This window comes from Aedes albopictus, chromosome 2 (genome assembly GCF_035046485.1).
Source record: "Aedes albopictus strain Foshan chromosome 2, AalbF5, whole genome shotgun sequence".
In the NCBI taxonomy this organism is placed as follows: domain Eukaryota; kingdom Metazoa; phylum Arthropoda; class Insecta; order Diptera; family Culicidae; genus Aedes; species Aedes albopictus.
In genome coordinates, this window is record NC_085137.1 from 120,677,463 (window position 1) to 120,695,151 (window position 17,689).

At 39.8% G+C, this 17,689-nt stretch overlaps 2 protein-coding genes across 2 annotated transcripts in view; one reads left to right on the forward strand and one right to left on the reverse strand.

Annotated features, from left to right (window-relative positions):
- The window catches only part of LOC109419943 (unconventional myosin-VIIa), a 37,810-nt gene extending 22,025 nt beyond the window's left edge, over nt 1–15,785 (forward strand). Inside the window, exons 8-13 of the mRNA XM_029853088.2 lie at nt 5,827–6,021; nt 6,111–7,898; nt 7,989–8,104; nt 14,147–14,309; nt 14,369–15,466; nt 15,525–15,785. Coding sequence (XP_029708948.2) covers nt 5,827–6,021; nt 6,111–7,898; nt 7,989–8,104; nt 14,147–14,309; nt 14,369–15,466; nt 15,525–15,713 — 3,549 coding nt within the window. The 3' untranslated portion in view covers nt 15,714–15,785. The remainder of the gene's footprint in view (nt 1–5,826; nt 6,022–6,110; nt 7,899–7,988; nt 8,105–14,146; nt 14,310–14,368; nt 15,467–15,524) is intronic.
- On the reverse strand, nt 15,722–17,486 carry LOC109420740 (zinc carboxypeptidase-like). Its single transcript, XM_019695217.3, has 5 exons — nt 16,971–17,486; nt 16,535–16,913; nt 16,390–16,477; nt 16,037–16,327; nt 15,722–15,970 (listed from the first exon to the last, which is right to left on the reverse strand). Exons 1-5 carry the CDS (start codon nt 17,264–17,266, stop codon nt 15,777–15,779), a joined length of 1,248 nt encoding a protein of 415 aa, XP_019550762.3. The 5' UTR covers nt 17,267–17,486; the 3' UTR covers nt 15,722–15,776.
- Between the last annotated feature and the right edge of the window lie 203 nt (nt 17,487–17,689).

Here is a 17,689-nt window from a genome sequence, read left to right on the forward strand (position 1 = left end):
TTCAAATATCAGAACACCTATAGAACGTCGGAAATCCAAAAGCTCATCGGTGCAACTCCTATCGCGTTCCAATCGCAACTAAAGGCCGTAATCAAGATATCGTGCGCGTATACGAGGTGATGGAGTGTGGCACATCCGAAATCTTATCGCTCTGCCACATACCTGTTGTTCGATCGGAAAGACTGTGTCACTCGTAAATTCCACTACGATGACTGATGGCGACGACAATGACATGATTGACGGGGTTCTGTCACAGTGGCGTTTTTTTTTATTTGAAAGGCTTGGTTCGATCGGGTTTTATTCTTTTATGTCGACTAATTGCACATCGTACACACAGATACACCCACACATACATGCAGTGCACAGGTAAGCTCATTACGCACATTATGGCTTTGTTATCAGATCATAAATTCATTCAGTGTATATAATAAAACATTCCTCATTAACTGGGAAATTTGAGCTGAAATGATTCTCAGGCCAATAATATTGGTTCATAATTGGGTAATTCTCGCTGGTAACGACGCCATTTATGCTCAGTGTACCAGTTATGGCTAGTACCTCAAATTCGCCATAGTCGATTTTAAACCGTTAATGATGCAAATCAACAAGAAAAAAATGAACAACAGATCACGTTCATTACACACTCAATCCTGAATTTTCACTTCACTTATTCGGCTGTTCTATTTTCGGTAAAAGTTCGGATTACCGAAGTTCAGCATAGTTTTACCGAAGTTCGGTAACGTTCGGTAAAGGTAAACATTACCGATGATTCAGTAGAGTTTACCGAACTTTCGGTAATTTTTTGACGAACTTCGGTAATATGTTGCTGAACATTCGGTAATCTGAACTTTTACCGAAAATAGAACAGCTGAATACGGTACTATATTTTAAGTGTGTAACGCTATGCTGATGGATTCACTTTGTATTTTTATTACAGTTGTCCCTAGAGAAGAAACAAGGCTGAAACTTTAAACGCTTTTTTCTCAGTTTGCTGTTTTGGAACATGGGACAGCTATGCTGCACACGGCAGTATTTGAGGCACAACTTGTTGTGAACCATTGACTAGAAGTACCAATTTTTCTCCTTTTCCCCTATAAAATACCATTTTTCTTGATTGAGAAACAATTTCAACTGATTTCAGCTAACAAAACAAATTTTTCCTCTTGTAGAATTGATTAGTGAAAATTATTTTCCCCTAAAACACTGTTTTCCTGGATTAAAAAAATATGTCAATTGATTGTGACTAGCCAAACATTTTTTCCCTTATGTAAAATTAAAAAGTACATTTGATGATGAATTCCGCGGAATTCCACGGAACGTTTCGAGGAGTAGTTGGCGAAATCATTCGGTATACCGCACACCCTAATATTTTGGACAGCTTGGCAAGCAAGGGGTCCATAAATTTAGGGGGATTTTAGAGGCATTTTAGGAAGTTTCAAAGCTTTTTAGACGGAATTCAGAGGCATTACGGAGGAGTTTTCGGGGGTTTCGGAGCGTCTCAGGTACGTTACATGGGGTCCGAGGGGGTTTAAGTGGGATTTTGGTGGCATTTTAGGAAGTTTCAGAGGATTTTTGGCGGGATAAAGACGTAACGGAGGCGTTTTCGAGGTGTTGCAGAGGGTCTCAGGTGCGTTACATGGTGTCCGAGAAGGTGTAATGGAGATTTTTGAGGCATTTCATGAAGTTGCAGAACATTTTAGGTGGGACTCAGAGGCGTTTTCAGGGGTTTCGGAGAGTCTTACGTTTTTAATTAGGTTTAATGGGAATTTTAAAGGCATTTCAGGAAGTTCCAGAGCATTTTCGGCGGGATTCATAGGCGTTACGGAAGCATTATGGAGGAATTTTTGGGGGTTACGGAGCGTTTCAGATGTGTTACATGGAAAAATGAACAGGGTGGTGTTTTACAGCATTTGGGCTATTTTTGCATATTTTAACGCTTGGGTTCTATGCAACAACATAAATCATTGTACTTCTGCTGATATTGGGCTTAAAAATTGGCTAAACCACTTTAAAATGAAGAAAATAGCGAAAATCATGCAAATAATATGGTCTGAGGTAAAATTGAGCTAATCGTAATTAAGGTCAATTCGTCCATCATTCGTAAATTTCTACATGTGTGATACCATATTCTAATGATTTACTCCTTAAACAAAATATTTAGTGAAGAAAAAAAAAGTTATTATTTTTTATAAAATTTTAGAAGTAACTTTAAAACAAACATAGCTTGGGGGTAAAATGAACAGTTTATTCAAACTTTATATAATTTTTACAAGATTTTGTTCAAACTCAACATACTGAAATCTCTAACGTGTATCTTTGCATAAATAGAGTAAAAAGTTAAGAAAACATATTTTACTTCAACAAAATAAGATTGTTATTAGATAATCCGCCTGTTTTAGTACATTTTTTTTTTCAAATATTTATTTCAGTACATTGCAAACTTTATATAAGAAGTTTTAAAATCGTAGCACATACAATTTACATCAAATTTACAGACATGCAATTGAAAATATCGAAATTACACGTTTAAATTAACTTTTAAATATGTGTTCATTTTACCCCCATCGATTGTTCATTTTACCCTCACTGTTTTTCGCTACTCGGTTTTCTAGCATTTTTTAAAATCGAAAAAAATAAAAAAAACTGTAGTTTTGAGCAACTTTTTCTTATAGAATGTTTAGAACATAATACCATCTACGATATTACATGGTAAAAAAGAAAGATTTTACAATATTTCCATTGAAAACGACGCCAAACGCTTAGGGTGTTCATTTCCCCTATGTCCAAGCGTCACGGTCCATACAAACATTTTCGGGTTTTCATATAAAAAGCGTTACGGAGGAGAAGGGAGGGTATAAAATTATCAATTTTAGCGTTACGTAATAAATGGATGCTACCACACTGAGGAAGAATAACTAATACAGGGCGGAATCAAATGGTGCAGAACTGATTACACTAGATGACAATTATTCAAATAATTGTCAACACGAATGTTGTTGTTTTTTTTTGGATAACCAACCGAAATGGTATGTTAGACATACACACTAAGATTCTGATTTTCCAGCTCAGTAAATTTTTCGCTGAGTTCTATAATTTTTTAATCTTTTTACTAAGTTCTCAACAGCAGATTTAACTCGGTACACTCAGTAATCAATATTTACCGTCCATCAGTAACGATATTTACCGTTCTTTGTCAGTTTTGACAGTTGATTTGCAGAACTCGTTAACTTATTTACAGAGTATTCAGTAAAAGGGATAACCGAGCGTACCGAGTTCAATCTGCTGTTAAGAACTCAGTAAAAAGATGGGGAAAATACCGAGCTGATCTTAGTGTGTACGTAATGCCTGAAGTTCATAGGCACAATGTGTGTTAAAAAATTGACAAATTGAGTGGAAAAATTGCAAAAAAAATCCACGTAGTTCTGGTGGGGTTTGAACCCACGTCTCCCCAAGTTCGCTAGACAGGGCGCGTTAACCAACTTCGCCACAGAACAAGTAACAACTCTGTGAAATAGAAAGCTTGGTAGAAAGCCAACCTGAATCCAACGCCCACCTCACCCCATGTTCTTTCCTCGCAATTCACCATCTCCTTCGGTACTTAGATGTTCACTTCCAACACTCTCTGAGCGTGCCTACGAACAACAGTGAGAGCATGTTATTTTTAGTGTCGAGACTGTTGCCCATCCACAGCACGTGCTCATCCACAACTCGGTCGCATGTCCCTCGCACGACCGCGTCACTTGTTCTGTGACAAAGTTGGTTAACGCGCCCTGTCTAGCGAACTTGGGGAGACGTGGGTTCAAACCCCACCAGAACTACGTGGATTTTTTCGCAATTTTTCCACTCAATTTGTCCATTTTTCAACACATATTGTGCCTATCAGGCATTAAGGTGAAACGGGACGCCGTGTTATTTTTCCTATCTTGCCTCTCTTTCTAACAATATGCCTCGCGATTTTGAGGATGGTAATCTCGAGTTCTATCGCACTGAAGATGCTGAAAACCAATCAGCATATGCACTGCAAGTGAGCATACACAGTGATACGTTTTTGTTGCAAAATATGAAGTAGAATCTGAGATTACCATCTTAGTAGCAACAGAGCAATGGCGGATATTTCTTCGACCGTCCCGTCCGCCCTTAAGGGAAGAAAAACGTGGGTTCCGAGATGAATTAGCCTAGGACCAAAAATCTTGCTAATACAGATGCAAGAACTTTGAACTAATTATACCAGAAATGCCTTCATGATATCATTTGGAGAGCGTGAATCTAACTAAATACAAATTAAGACTTTTTTTTATCTATCCAGCTTTTTTTCCCTTTAATACCATAAGTGTGTTAATTTAGATCGCCGAAACCATTCCATGCTTTTGGAAAATCAATGAAAAAACTTAACGAAAAAAAGGAAACACTATTTTCTCATCCTTCGAAGTGTGTAGAATTAACCTTATTGCGGCGCTCATAATAAATCCACATTGGGCGGCGGCGATATGCCCGCGAGGAGATACCCGCGATACAGACGCAATGTCAAAATCGAACAGATACTGCCATCCACCCAGCAGCATCGCAGCAGCCTTCAGGCCGTTCATATCAAAACAAAAGTTAACACAATGGCAACTCAGGTGGCCAGAAATCGTAATAATATTTATCGCGACATTGATTCACTTATATGCATACGCATCACCTCGTCGGCTTTGTGTTTAATAATCGGGATGTTATTTAGTGATGCTGTAGGGGGATACGGCTTTATCTTTTCCATTTCCACATTGCGTCAGTATCGCGTGCATCTCCTCGCGGCCATATCGCCGCAGCCTCAAGTGGATTTGATATAAGCGCCGCATGTAGAATTTCTAACCATCAGGTCGCTCATAGTGGTGCGGTCATATTTTTGCAACTTGATGGAAAAGAAGAAGACTAACGCGTTTCGCGGATTTATCTTGCAAGGCACAATAGTTAAAATTCATGAAAAAAAGAAAAAAATAGATGAAAATTCTTTAACCCATTAGGAGATTCTCAATAGCTCAGATTTCCAGATATTCGGAAATGCCTAAGCCACCTGCAGTAACTAGAAAACTTTTCTTGGGATTTTGCCAAAAATTCCCAAGAATCACCAACAAGAATCGTTTCCATACACAAACTTTAGCATTCTGTATAATTAAGTTGAAACACATTATCTGTGTTTTGTCAAATATCATAAAAAATGTACAAATATCATAAAATTTAATCTTCAAGGTTGAGTTCAATTGAGAAACTTTGTGGGGTTGCGATCCGCAATTTGTGAAACCTGTAGAGCATTAGCAATTGAAGGAGGCGCATGATAGTTAATAGGTTATAAATGCTACTTAGTTACAACCGTTAAAAGGACGAAAAAAAAAAACAACATTCGTGTAAGTTATTATATTGTTTTCCTCTTTATTTATGTGAGTTTAAATATCAACTCAACTGAGTTATCAAATTAATAATAACATCAAAATTAACTATCGATTTCGTCACAAGCTCTGCAACGGTTACGAATTCACTTTCACCTATTCAATTTACATCACAGCGTAAGTGTATTGCGAAAAAAGTTTTTCATACCATTTAAAAAAGCGGGGCGGTAATCAGTGTTCAATTGAGACTTTGTCTCCGTACAAAAGTCAGCTCAATTCACTTGTACATAAAATTTAGGAGGTTTGCATTATTCAGCGGTCTTTGATCTCATATAGTTTCTTTTTGTATTTTTTTTTTATTAATTTCCTATAATGATCATTTGACGCCCTCATGATACATTACATGATTCAGCTACAAATGTTTGTATACACAATCACAAATTCTTATTCCTAAAAATAGGAAAACGCCGTCCCTGAAACCATCTCGTTTAGCAACGGGGAAAATTTTCCCTACCGCGAGGATTTATCCGATTATAACTTCGCCAAGTACGCGGCCACGTACTTCGCCAACAATGCGTCTTATCAGTTCAGCAAACGCAAGCTTAAATCCTCGCTGCTAGATTTACCCAGCCCGGCCGACACCATTTCAGCACAGGTCAGTATTTAATTTATGGACCTTTTCTCGGTATATGAGTCGAGTCGAGGTGATAATCGAATCATGATTCGCTTTTTTTTTCTACGCAGGCACTATGGATTACCATCTTACGCTTTATGGGAGATATGGCGGAGGCACGATACGAAGAGGACAGCGAAGAAGCCAAGCATAAGCCCGTGATGCAAAAGTTGACTGTTACGCTGGGACGGAATTTCGCGAAGACAAAGGATTTTCAGGCCTTCCAGCAGAAACTGTCGGAACACGAACGGAAACTGATCCACAGGACGTTGAAACGGAAGACAAAAATTCCTGCAGAGTTGAAGGCAATTGTTGAGAATACCGATGAGATAGCAGATTACCAGCAGTTTTTGAACAATAGAAGCTCCAACTTGGATAAGCTGCACTTCATAATCGGGCATGGTATTTTGAACAAGCAGTTGAGGGATGAAATCTACTGCCAGATTTGCAAACAGCTGACAAACAATCCAAGTTCTACGTCGCATGCGAAAGGGTGGATTCTACTATCGCTATGCGTCGGGTGTTTCCCACCCTCGGAGCGATTTGAAAAATATTTGAGATGCTTCATTCGCGAAGGGCCACAGTTGTATGCTCCGTTCTGTGAATATAGGCTCGATAGGACCATACAGAATGGGGCGAGAAGGCAGCCACCTTCTTGGTTGGAGCTGCAGACCACCAAAAGCAAGAAACCAATCATGGTCCCTGTTACGTTGATGGACGGTTCCAGTAAAAATGTTGAAATTGATTCGGCGACTACGGCGGAGGAAATGTGTCTAAAGCTTGCGAATAACATAGGCTTGAAGGACGATTTTGGCTTCTCGATCTTTGTAATGCTGCAAGATAAAGTGTTAACGCTACAAAGTGGTCGGGAATTCATCATGGATGCAATTTCCAACTGCGAACAGTACGCGAAAGAACAAGGAGGAAACGAGCGTGCGGCCGCTTGGAAGATATTCTTCCGAAAGGAGATGTTTGCTCCGTGGCACGATCCGACTGTTGACGGCGTTGCTACCAATTTGATCTACGCTCAGGTTGTACGTGGATTGAATTTGGGAGAGTTGGTCAGCACCTCCGACAAAGACATAGCAATGCTAGCAGCGTTGCAATACTATGCCGACTATGGACATGACTTGAATTTGAAAACGCTGCAGGAACGTCTGAAGGATTACCTGCCGAGAAATTTGGTTAGAGCGGAAACGGCGGCTCGTTGGGTGCAGTTGATAGAGATGGCTTTCAAGAGAAGTCGCTGTGTAAAAGAAGGTTTGCAGCGAATTGTGGCCAAGGAGGACATCGTTCTATTTGCGAAACTTACTTGGTGCATGATGTTCTCAAGATTCTACGAGGCAGTGCAAATTGAGGGAACAAAACTCCCATCTAGTAATGTTATGATTGCAGTCAATTGGTCTGGCGTTTACTTCGTAGACGATCAGGAACAGGTTCTGGTGGAACTCTCGTATCCGGAGATAATGCAGATAGATGGCGAAGAAGCTGGCTCAAACGAAGTGGGAACACTGTTCATCAGTACCATTCAGAAGGAGGACTACGTGTTCAAATCGTTTGAAGCCAAACCGCTAGCTGATCTGGTAAACTACATTCTGAATGAGCTGCGCACTAGAAGTTTGTACGTGGTAGCTGTTCGGTCTCACAGTAGCGAAGATCAGACGGAGTCAATGCTGAACTTGCTGAAGGGAGATTTAGTAACATTGGGACAAGGATTCACTGGAGAGTCGATTATGGCAGAAGATGCAACATGGGGCTATGGGGAGTCAAATGGGAAAACCGGGTACTTCCCTACTGAAATTGTCCATGTTTTACCAACAATCATGCCACCGTCAGCGATAGTATTGAATCATTTTAGGGTAAGTACGTTACGTTGTGAGTTTTCACGTCTAGATAACCGTTTGAGTCCATTATGAATCGTTGATATTCAAAAATATATACAATTGCAGAGAGAAGGTGTGCTCAAGCCCAGGAAACATGCTGCTCCTAACTACAACACAATCCAGAGAAGACGGATGTACACGTTGCAGAGATACAGTTCGGAACATTTCAGAGCACCAATAAGGTACTTACAAACAATCCTTAGAAATAACCTTCTTTTAAAAAACCTTTTCTATTGTACTATGCATGATTTTATCGTTTCTTTGGGATCAATTCGACGTAGGCGACTTTGAAAAGCTTTGACTTTTTAGCTATTGAACCGATTTCAAGATCCCATTTATTCTATATTCCGCCTTTTTGAGTTTATAGGGCTATTAATCAATCAAAACAAAACGTGTCAGCTCAGTAAAGGCACTATAATAGCGTACAAGGTGAATGATAGTGCCGTATAGTTGTTGACATCCTATTTCTTTGATAACGGGACCAGCTAATCATTCTCATTGTGATGAATTTGAGAGCCCAGCTTTCAAAAAGTCAATAACGGCGCCGGCCACGTATTTACGAAGCAATTTTGTATTGGCCAATCAATGTACCAAAGTAGAGAGCATCAACTTCTCAGGGTTGTTATCTGGCATTCCCTAAACATGTCTTGTCCACCATGTCCGTTCAGATTTAATCAACAAAATACAGGATTCGTTGTAGAGTACAGTGAGCTTCTGATTCATCCATCGCTGCACACATCATTCTTCTGCCCTCCACCAGAAATCGTTTTTATTACTCGCCGCTCTTAAACTTCAATGCTTGCAAGTTCTTCTCGGGAATGGCCCAGTTCACATGACAGATGATTTCTATTGAGTGTGTGTGGATTTAATGGGAAGCATTGGTTTTAAAATATCCTATAAGAATTTAATCTGATGTATTTCAACTTCAATTATCGTCACAGAATGGATTTAACTGTTGACAGCATCGGCGACTGCGTAGACAAGACAGTGCACTAGGAACTACATGGTCTCATAAATATTATCTCAATGAAACATGTCAAGAGAGTGAAGGAGAACCTTAATAGCTTAGTGTTCTATGAGTACTTCCAAAGTTATAAGCTGAAAGCTTGCTCTGCCAAAGACCATTTTGCATGTGTATAAAGACTGCCCCAGAAAGTCTGGACGCACCTAGTCTTCAGTTGTCTGGGCCTGATCGATGGTTCTTGTTTCGGCCTCCGTTTTGTCTGTTTCTGCTTAATATAGGATCGAAAATTCAAACGTTCGTTGCCACGATGAACATTGGAATTCGAAATGGTTACTTTTTTGGTCATACTCCGCTCTGTGTTAGTTAGAAGGTTTTTTGTTGTGCTCAAACACCTTCATTATTTGTTTATCCAAACGAGGGATAGCAGGATCTGTATTATTTACCCAATTTTCGCCTATGCTTTAACGTGTTATTCCTATCGTGGTTGCTAATTGCTGGTTGCACAATTTTCTAACTCCCACCATATTTTGTTCATTTCCTAAGTGACCTTTCAATCTCTGTACATCGTTTGTACATCGTTTGTGCACATTTTTTCAATGATATTTTGTTGAAAGTTCATATATTTAGAAATACACTGTTGGAACCGCAAAAACCGTCATACAAATGCTGAGAAAATAGGTTGACCAACAGGATGTAGCTTTCAAAAAGAACTAGTCATCAATAGTTATGAAATGCCAGTATTTTCTTACTGCGTCCATACTTTCTGGACCGGTCTTTATCATGTGGCAGGCACGAAGAAGTTATAGAAATTTCCACTACGAAAAGTTCCTGAATCGACCGTGGGACGCAAGCAAAGCTGAATAATCATAGCATTGCATTAATGCAGTCGATGGATGTTTTGTTTGTACATGGCGACCGTGACTAGATCATAACACGTCGTAACCATCGCGTCGTGTCACTTTGGTCTTGTCACGGTCGCCATGTACAAACATCCATCGACTGCAACTCTGATATACATGCAAACTATTCTAACATGAAGCGGCGGTTGCAACGTTACTGGTTGACTTGGGCAGTTTGCGCGGTGTTCTTTAGGCGTTTGACTTGGAATCGCCTTTCCTCAAGACCTTGTTCAGGTGCAGTTATCTGCCGGCTAGAAGTCGGTAAGAATGCAAGAGGTGCATGTCAATTATTTTGTAAATTTCTGTAGAAATTGTTGAAAATTTATCCGGTAATTCCAAAAGAAATTGCTTTGATATTTTCTTTTGGAATTCCGTCTGTTATTATTTTTAAAGGTCTATTAGACACTCTCTTGCGAAATTAAAGAAAAATAACAATGATTTATAACAGAATGGCCGAACAAAATCTCAAGACATCTTCCTAAGTAAATTCCAAAAAAACTAAGGTGATTGCCAGAGAAGTTCCAAAAGAATTTCCCGAAAAATTTCACAATGCGATTCCTAAAAACATTTGCAAAGAAATAGCTGAATGCACCTTGAAGAAATATCCGAAGGACTTTCCAATTAATTGCAGCAAAAAATACCTATGGAAATCCCAAAGTAGTTGCCGAAGAACACCTTAAAGTAATTTACAAATAAGTATCCAAAAGAGTTGATGAAGAAATTTTTAGAAATTTATAAAAATAATATCGAATAAGTGGTTAAAGGTACTTCCGAAAGAATTCCAAAACAAATTGCATAATGAAACCTTTAAGCAACAGAGTCCGATCAATTCTAATGGAATTTTCTGTGAGTCGAGGAAATTGCCACAGGAATTGCTCAAGAATTTCACAATTATTTTACCGACGGAGTTGCAGAAAGAAATCAATGAGATGTTGCCGGAAGGAATCATGAAAGTACTTGTTCAATAAATTCTCAATGGAATATATATCCATTATAATTGCTGAACGAACACTCGAACGAAATATGTCTTGAGCGAAATTGCAAAAATAAAAACAAAGAATTTGCAGAGAGAAATATCGAAGAAGTTGCTGAAGCAATTTCCAAAGGAAATGATTGCAATAACCGGAATGAATTTCAAATAATCTTGTACGGACTTTTCGAGCCCTCCAAGCAGAATACCCTCTTTGAATAAATGTAAGGTATACCGGGGCAAGTTGAAACGGGTGGGGCAAGATGAAACACGAAGTTTTGAAATAGTTTTCAATACAATTTGGAAATTTGTCTTTCGCCAAAAGATTGTTTGAATCAAAAACTATGTGTTATGGTATGCAAGCTGTTTACCATCATTTGATAACATCATGTTAACCCGCTGTTTCATCTTGCCCACCCGTTTCAACTTGCCCCGGTGTACCTCAATCAGTTTTGTACCTTTTAATTTCGCCCTCTTTTGCTTATTTTTTGACCGATTCGCGTATTTTGACTACCACTTGTAATTTTCCTCAGTAGAGTGGAGTGGATAACTGACACTGAGGAAGATTACTGAAACTGATTATAATCATTCGAAGATTTCAAATATATTGCTGAAAGAAATCAGAAAAATATGCTCAAGGAATCCCAAAATCATTGGCAAATGAAATCCCGAAAAAGACAGAAGGAATTCCGATAGAAATTTCCAAAGAAATTCTAATCGTGTTTCCTGAAGAATTTCCAAAGAAATTTCCAAAGAAGTTCCCAGAGGAAATTCCCGATAATTTCTTAAAACACTAGCTGAAGGAATAAAAAATTAATGAAAAGAAAATCTGCATGAGTTCTCAAGTGAAATGCCGAAGTAGTTTTCAAAGGAATTGTTGAAAACATTCCAAAAGAATTCCTAAAAAGTTTCCCAATCAATTGTCTAGAAAATTTCCATAGGAATTCCCAAAGACATTTCTTAAAAAACTTCCAAAAAAAATCGAAATTTCAAAAGATTAACTCTTCTGAAACCAATATTTTTTAAAGTTGTCCAGAATGTGAGCTTTATGACGGTTAGGCCAAACTCGTAGCTCATTGCAACCCTTACGCAATATAGTGAGCCAATCGTGAACTCATTAGTTTTCTAGAAGAAAATTTCCATTAGCTTCACCTGAGACAGTATTACTTTAAATGGTGCAGAAAGCAGGATATATGACGTTTACACGAATCTCGAAGTTGCTAAGAACGCAAGATACACGACGCTTGGACTGAACTAGAAGCTCATGTAGAACTAGCATCACGTAGTGAGCGAGTTTCGAACTAAACTTGTTTCTGGATGAAAGCTTTCAACTTTTTTTGTAGCTTTGTCAAAGACAGTATCTTTCTAAGCGGTCCAGATCGTGATTTATACGGTGCCCTGACCGAACTGGTAGCTTATTACAGCACTAGGATCATGCAGTCAGCGAAATAATTTTGAACTGAATTGCTTTCTGCAAGAAAACTTAAATTCTTCTCAGCAACTTTGCCGAAGTCATGATTTTTTTTAAGTGCACTAGCTCCAGGTAGTGAGTGATTCTCGAACTAAATTATTATTTTCTGAGTCCTTACCGAGTAACTTTACCGAAGTCAATATTCTTTTAAAAGGTCCAGAACGTGAGATTGTGAGGGTTACGTACAAAAGGCTGAATTTCGAAAGGCTGAAATAAGAAAAGGCTGAAACACGAAAGGCTGAAAAAACAAAAGGCTGAATGCATCAAAAGGCTGAAATAACATAAGGCTGAAATAGTGATTCGACTAGTTTTAAACGCACCAGCCTAAAGGCTAACCTCAACACTAACAGCTCAGACAAACAGATCATTCTAATAATTACATACATTCATTGACTTAACGATCTATTTCAATATTTGCTTGGAAGTCGATTTCCCAGCCGTGGCACTCGCATAGGTTTTGCTTGAGCTTGACGATTGTTCGTCCTACCAGCGGCGTCATAATGTAACACACTACACAAATGCAAATTACGCGAAAGAAATACAAGGTAATGAATAATATTGTACGCTATTGGACACACAAAACTCAATGGTTGTCTTCGGTACTTTCAGGTCTTCAAGTTAGTCTATGGTCCTACCATCCCTAGTTCATGGTTGGCCAAACTAAGCAATTTTAAAGGAACATACTTCAGTTATTATGTTCTGAATCGGAAAGTTTTACGACTAGTCATAATGCTATGGATTATTGAATGCATACATTACTAAGGCAGTGTTTTTCAAAAGAAAAGCATATATTTCAAAGGGAAAATCTCTGATGTTATTGTTTTAGCAGCCGTAATGACAACAATCTCCAAAATAACATGACTCGAAAGAATATCTCATGTTTAAAGAAGGATAGTTTAACAATATGGATATTATCAGATCCTTTTTGCGTTCGTTGGTATGCACCATTAGCCTTTTCACTATAAGTTCAGTTCCGAAACTAGGGCCCGCGTAAGCCTCAGACGCATACGATTCGCGTTCGGACCAAGAACTTTTCATTATGAAAATTTTCTTGGCTCCCTTTGGCATTGAGTATCTTCGTGCCGTTATGCCAAAGCTGAGAAGCAAGCTTTATCTTAGTTCGGGCGTTACTCCAAGAAAAGGAAGAAGTGCTCTAACCAAGGCTCTAACTTATCTATACATTTTCGAATTTTCAGCCTTTTCAATTTTCAGCCTTTTGTAATTTCAGCCTTATGTCACACTTTCTTGATTTCAGCCTTTCGTATTCAGCCTTTTATGCATTCAGCCTTTTGAAATTCAGCCTTATGTTACAATCCTGATTGTGATCCTTTAGACGTGATCCTTGTCGCGACAATCAAACGAACTGGATAGTTTACCTTTACGTAGTTTTGCACACTGTTTTTTAATCTGGTTATACATTCGAGTGGTCAAAACTGTCATATGCCCCCAAGAAGTCGCTGAGCAAGTGACGTGTTAGGACCTGGTATTCGTGGCATTTTTGGAAACTTTCCGTACAGTGATGTTCTGGGATTCAATTTGGCGATTGCTCGAAAGATCTCACATTTCAAATGATGGGCTTTCTTGCTGAAGGGCAAATTACTGCTTCCTTCCACACCTCTGCACACACCAGTGCCGACCTTCGATAGCGGTGCTGAAATACCTTCCATGTCTATTCTAGGTTTCTTATCTTCCCTGAGTAAGGAAGTTCGTCGTCATCTACTGCAGTGACATAGTCGTTTCCTTTTGTGTTTCGATCTTCCGTGCCTACGTTATCCGTTCCATTAGGGTGTTCACCAAAGTGCTGCTCCCACTTTTCAATCGCCTTATGTTCGCTCGTTAAGTGATTCCTGTACTTATCCTTGCTTATTTCGGCTCGCAAACCCTGATATGACCTCTACTATATTGTTTTTATCTCACTAGTCTGGCATCGTCTTCGGCAACTTTGAACAGTGTTCGGAAATCGACTTCTGAGGAGCTCTGGAGGCACACACGGGAACCAATGAAGGCACCGCTACTGCATAAACTACAACACGACAAAACCAGAGCTGACACGGCTGTTGTAATGTTTACATGGATTTTGAAGGTATGATCGTTATCATTTAAGATTATTCATTAGCTTCAAATGGTATTGTTTCGTTACAGTACATGGGAGATCTGCCAAAAGGACGTGAGTCGGTTGATACCGATAAAATATTCTATCCAGCTCTCAATGACGACCTTCTAAGGGACGAATTGTATTGCCAGATCATGCGTCAACTGACAGAAAATCAAATACAAATCAGTGAAGAACGTGGTTGGGACCTCTTGTGGCTTGCTACAGGAGTAATGCTGCCGAGCCAACAGGTCCAAAAGGAATTGTTTGAATTCCTGAAAACCAGAAAACACCCAATAGCCGCGGAATGTCTCCGTAGAATCCAGAAAACCATGAAGCTAGGTCATAGAAAATATCCCCCCTACATAGTAGAAGTGGAAGCTATTCGTGTTCGAACGATAGAAATCTATCACAAGGTCTACTTCCCCGACGATACGGATGAAGCATTCCAGATTGAATCGTCTACCAAGACCAAAGACCTGGTGCAGACCATAACCAAGCGTTTGGAATTGAAGTCAAGTGAAGGATTCAGTTTGTTCATAAAGATCGGCGATAAGGTGTTTTCCATTCCGGAGGAATACTTCATCTTCGATTTCATATACGAACTGATGGAATGGATACGGGACACTCTCCCGACCAGATCGAATGATAATCGCATCCAGTGCGAATATCAGCTGTTCTTCATGAAGAAACTCTGGGTCAACGTTGTTCCAGGAAAGGACCCCTGTGCAGACGAAATGTTCTACTTCTATCAGGAGGTACCGAAATTCTTGCAGGGATACTACAAAGTGACGAAACAAGAAGCCGTTGATCTCGCTGGCTACATATTCTGGTCAGTTTACGAAGAGACAGACAAACAGCTGCTGCAGAAATCATTCCCCGAAATGATGCTCTCGTTGGTACCGGAAGATGCCATTAGAATGCAAAAGGCGGATCAGTGGAAGAGGGATATAATAGCAAGGGTGAATGCCTTGAATGGAATTAGCCAATCCCTGGCCAAACTGGAGTTTCTCAGAATTGTTCACAGATTCCCCATGTTTGGTTCTACTTTCTTCGTCACCAAACAGGCCACTGATCAGAACCTGCCAGAGACGCTGCTGATTGCAATTAACAAACATGGATTCAATTTGATTGATCCTCGCACAAAGGTAAGATTTGGTGGGGTAAGGCACTGTAAACATTTTTGATTGTTTGAATTCGTTCTAGGACCTTCTGGCTCAGCACAGCTACATGGAACTGAACTTCTGGAGCTCAGGAAATACCTACTTCCACATCAAGTTCGGTAATATGATGGGATCCTCTAAGCTGCTCCTGGAAACCAAACAAGGTTACAAAATGGACGATCTTCTAACGTCCTACATCCGGCATTTCAAAACCCAAGCGCAAAGAAATTAAATTAGAAGTTTACCATATAAATATCACAAATTTTATTCGTTAATAAAAGCACTGCTATTAATCTCAAAAGTATCCAAGAGCCTTTGCTTCGGCAACGAAAGCGATCAGTCCGTTGAGGGTTTCCTGTGCATTTGGAATGATCTGGGCGGCCGGCAGGACGAATCCAGACGATCCGGTGTCACGGAACTCGAAAGTGAATGCCAGTTTTGTACCATGAACTCCCATGAAGTAATCGTTGGTGCTACCCGAGGTGACGTCTGTAATAAAAGGTTCAAATATTCCATTGACTGTATTCAAGCTCATGGCCAGATTTATGAACTTACATAGAACTTGGGCACTATTACCGTAGGTGTACCGAGTACCGTACGTAGCTTGAATGGCTGAGGCAGTCGCAGCAGCAATTTGCTGAAGGTGAGCATTGTTGGCCGGAGCAGGAGCACCGGTAAAGCCATAGGGGGTCAGTAAGTACTGACCATAGGAGTGGAATGAAAACTGTACGTTGATTTTGTCAGCAATCGTTGCGTAGTAGTTGGCCATTGCCAGGGTTTCCGGTTCAGAGAAGGCGGTTTCACCAGAGAAGGTATCGGAACAGGCATTTGTCGAGGATCCACCATCTAAAATTTGAAACGATATTGTTTGAGTTTGAAAATGTACCTTTCTTCACATATTTCCTCACTTCTCCAGTTATAATTATAGTTCCTGTTGGGATCAGTTCCGAAGCACAAAATACTGGAAGGTTGACGCGTTTTTCTCCACATCCGGTTCTACAGTAAAACAGCTAATTATTTTTTGAGACAACAGAAGATATCACTTTAACTTACGCTGTCACGGCTGAACTCGTACCCGTCCGGATTTGCCATCACAATAAAGTACCAGTCATAGTTCTGAGCCAGATCCACAACAGCCGAATTGGTGGAAGTCAACAGCTCGTTGAGAAGCCACGTAGCGGTGGCCGAAGATATCCATTCTCGAGCATGGATGTTGGCTTCAATGAAAATACCTGGATTGTTGGCCTTGTGTGATAGTTTGACAGCAACCAGATCACGACCCTCGAAAGATTTTCCATAAACAGTGCTACTCAGTACACCGGGATACCTTTGAACCATCTCATTCAGCCAAGCGTGAATCTGCGCCGTCGAGTAGTAATCGGTCCATCCAAAGTTTCGTGGACTTTTTGCCGGTCGCTCGTTGTCCACGAGCCTGGAAAAGATATAATTTTCTGAACGTGTTCAACCATTATTCAGTTGAATGTCTTACTCTTGGAAATTACTGGTCATCAAACGAGTCTTCATGTTCAGCCTGTTGGTGAGCTCCTCGAAGTCAGCGTACTTGTGTGGCGGTACAACCAGTTCCAATGCCATATTGGTTTGGACTGGCATGTCCCAGAAAATGTAGCCATCCGGATGATCCTCCAGGTACTGCAAAACCTCCAACTGCTGTTCTGATGCTATGAACACTTCATAAACACGATAGTTATCGAAGCGAGCTTGTTCTGCAAAGACAGAACAAACTGCCGCTGCGACCAGCAGCAAGACCAAACACGCACGATTCATAGTCCAAATGCAATTGAAACTGTGATATTGGCTAATAATGGCTTTATTTATACATTACGACAAAGCTAATAGATGGCGAATTTGATTGGCAATCGGTAGCGGCTGTTAATCAATGCAGATAACGTTCAGTTGGTTTGGGAATACCTGGGAGATGACGTGGGATGATTGGTCATAACAAGCTGGATGTCTTCTATTTCTGCAGGCTGAATTTGTTTTCATTAAAATCTCTTCAGATTTGGGTGTAAGTCCTCAACAATGTCCAGCGGTATGTGCAGTTTAGTAATAATGGTTCATGGTATAAATCTGAAAACAGTTTAAAAAAATATGTTTTGTTGGCATAGCGGATAGATCAAAACTCAAAATTCTACATTTTCGGGGATACACTTGATGTGCGTAGAGGCTGGGTAACGCTCACAGGGGATA

Excerpts from the sequence above, each read along its gene's own strand:
- LOC109420740 (XM_019695217.3), bottom strand. The coding sequence starts at position 17,266 with ATGAATCGTGCGTGTTTGGTCTTGCTGCTGGTCGCAGCGGCAGTTTGT. Across the intron at positions 16,328-16,389 it reads CTATAATTATAACTGGAGAA|ATGGTGGATCCTCGACAAAT; the intron begins GTGAGGAAATAT and ends TTCAAATTTTAG. Across the intron at positions 15,971-16,036 it reads TAATAGTGCCCAAGTTCTAT|ACGTCACCTCGGGTAGCACC; the intron begins GTAAGTTCATAA and ends CTTTTATTACAG.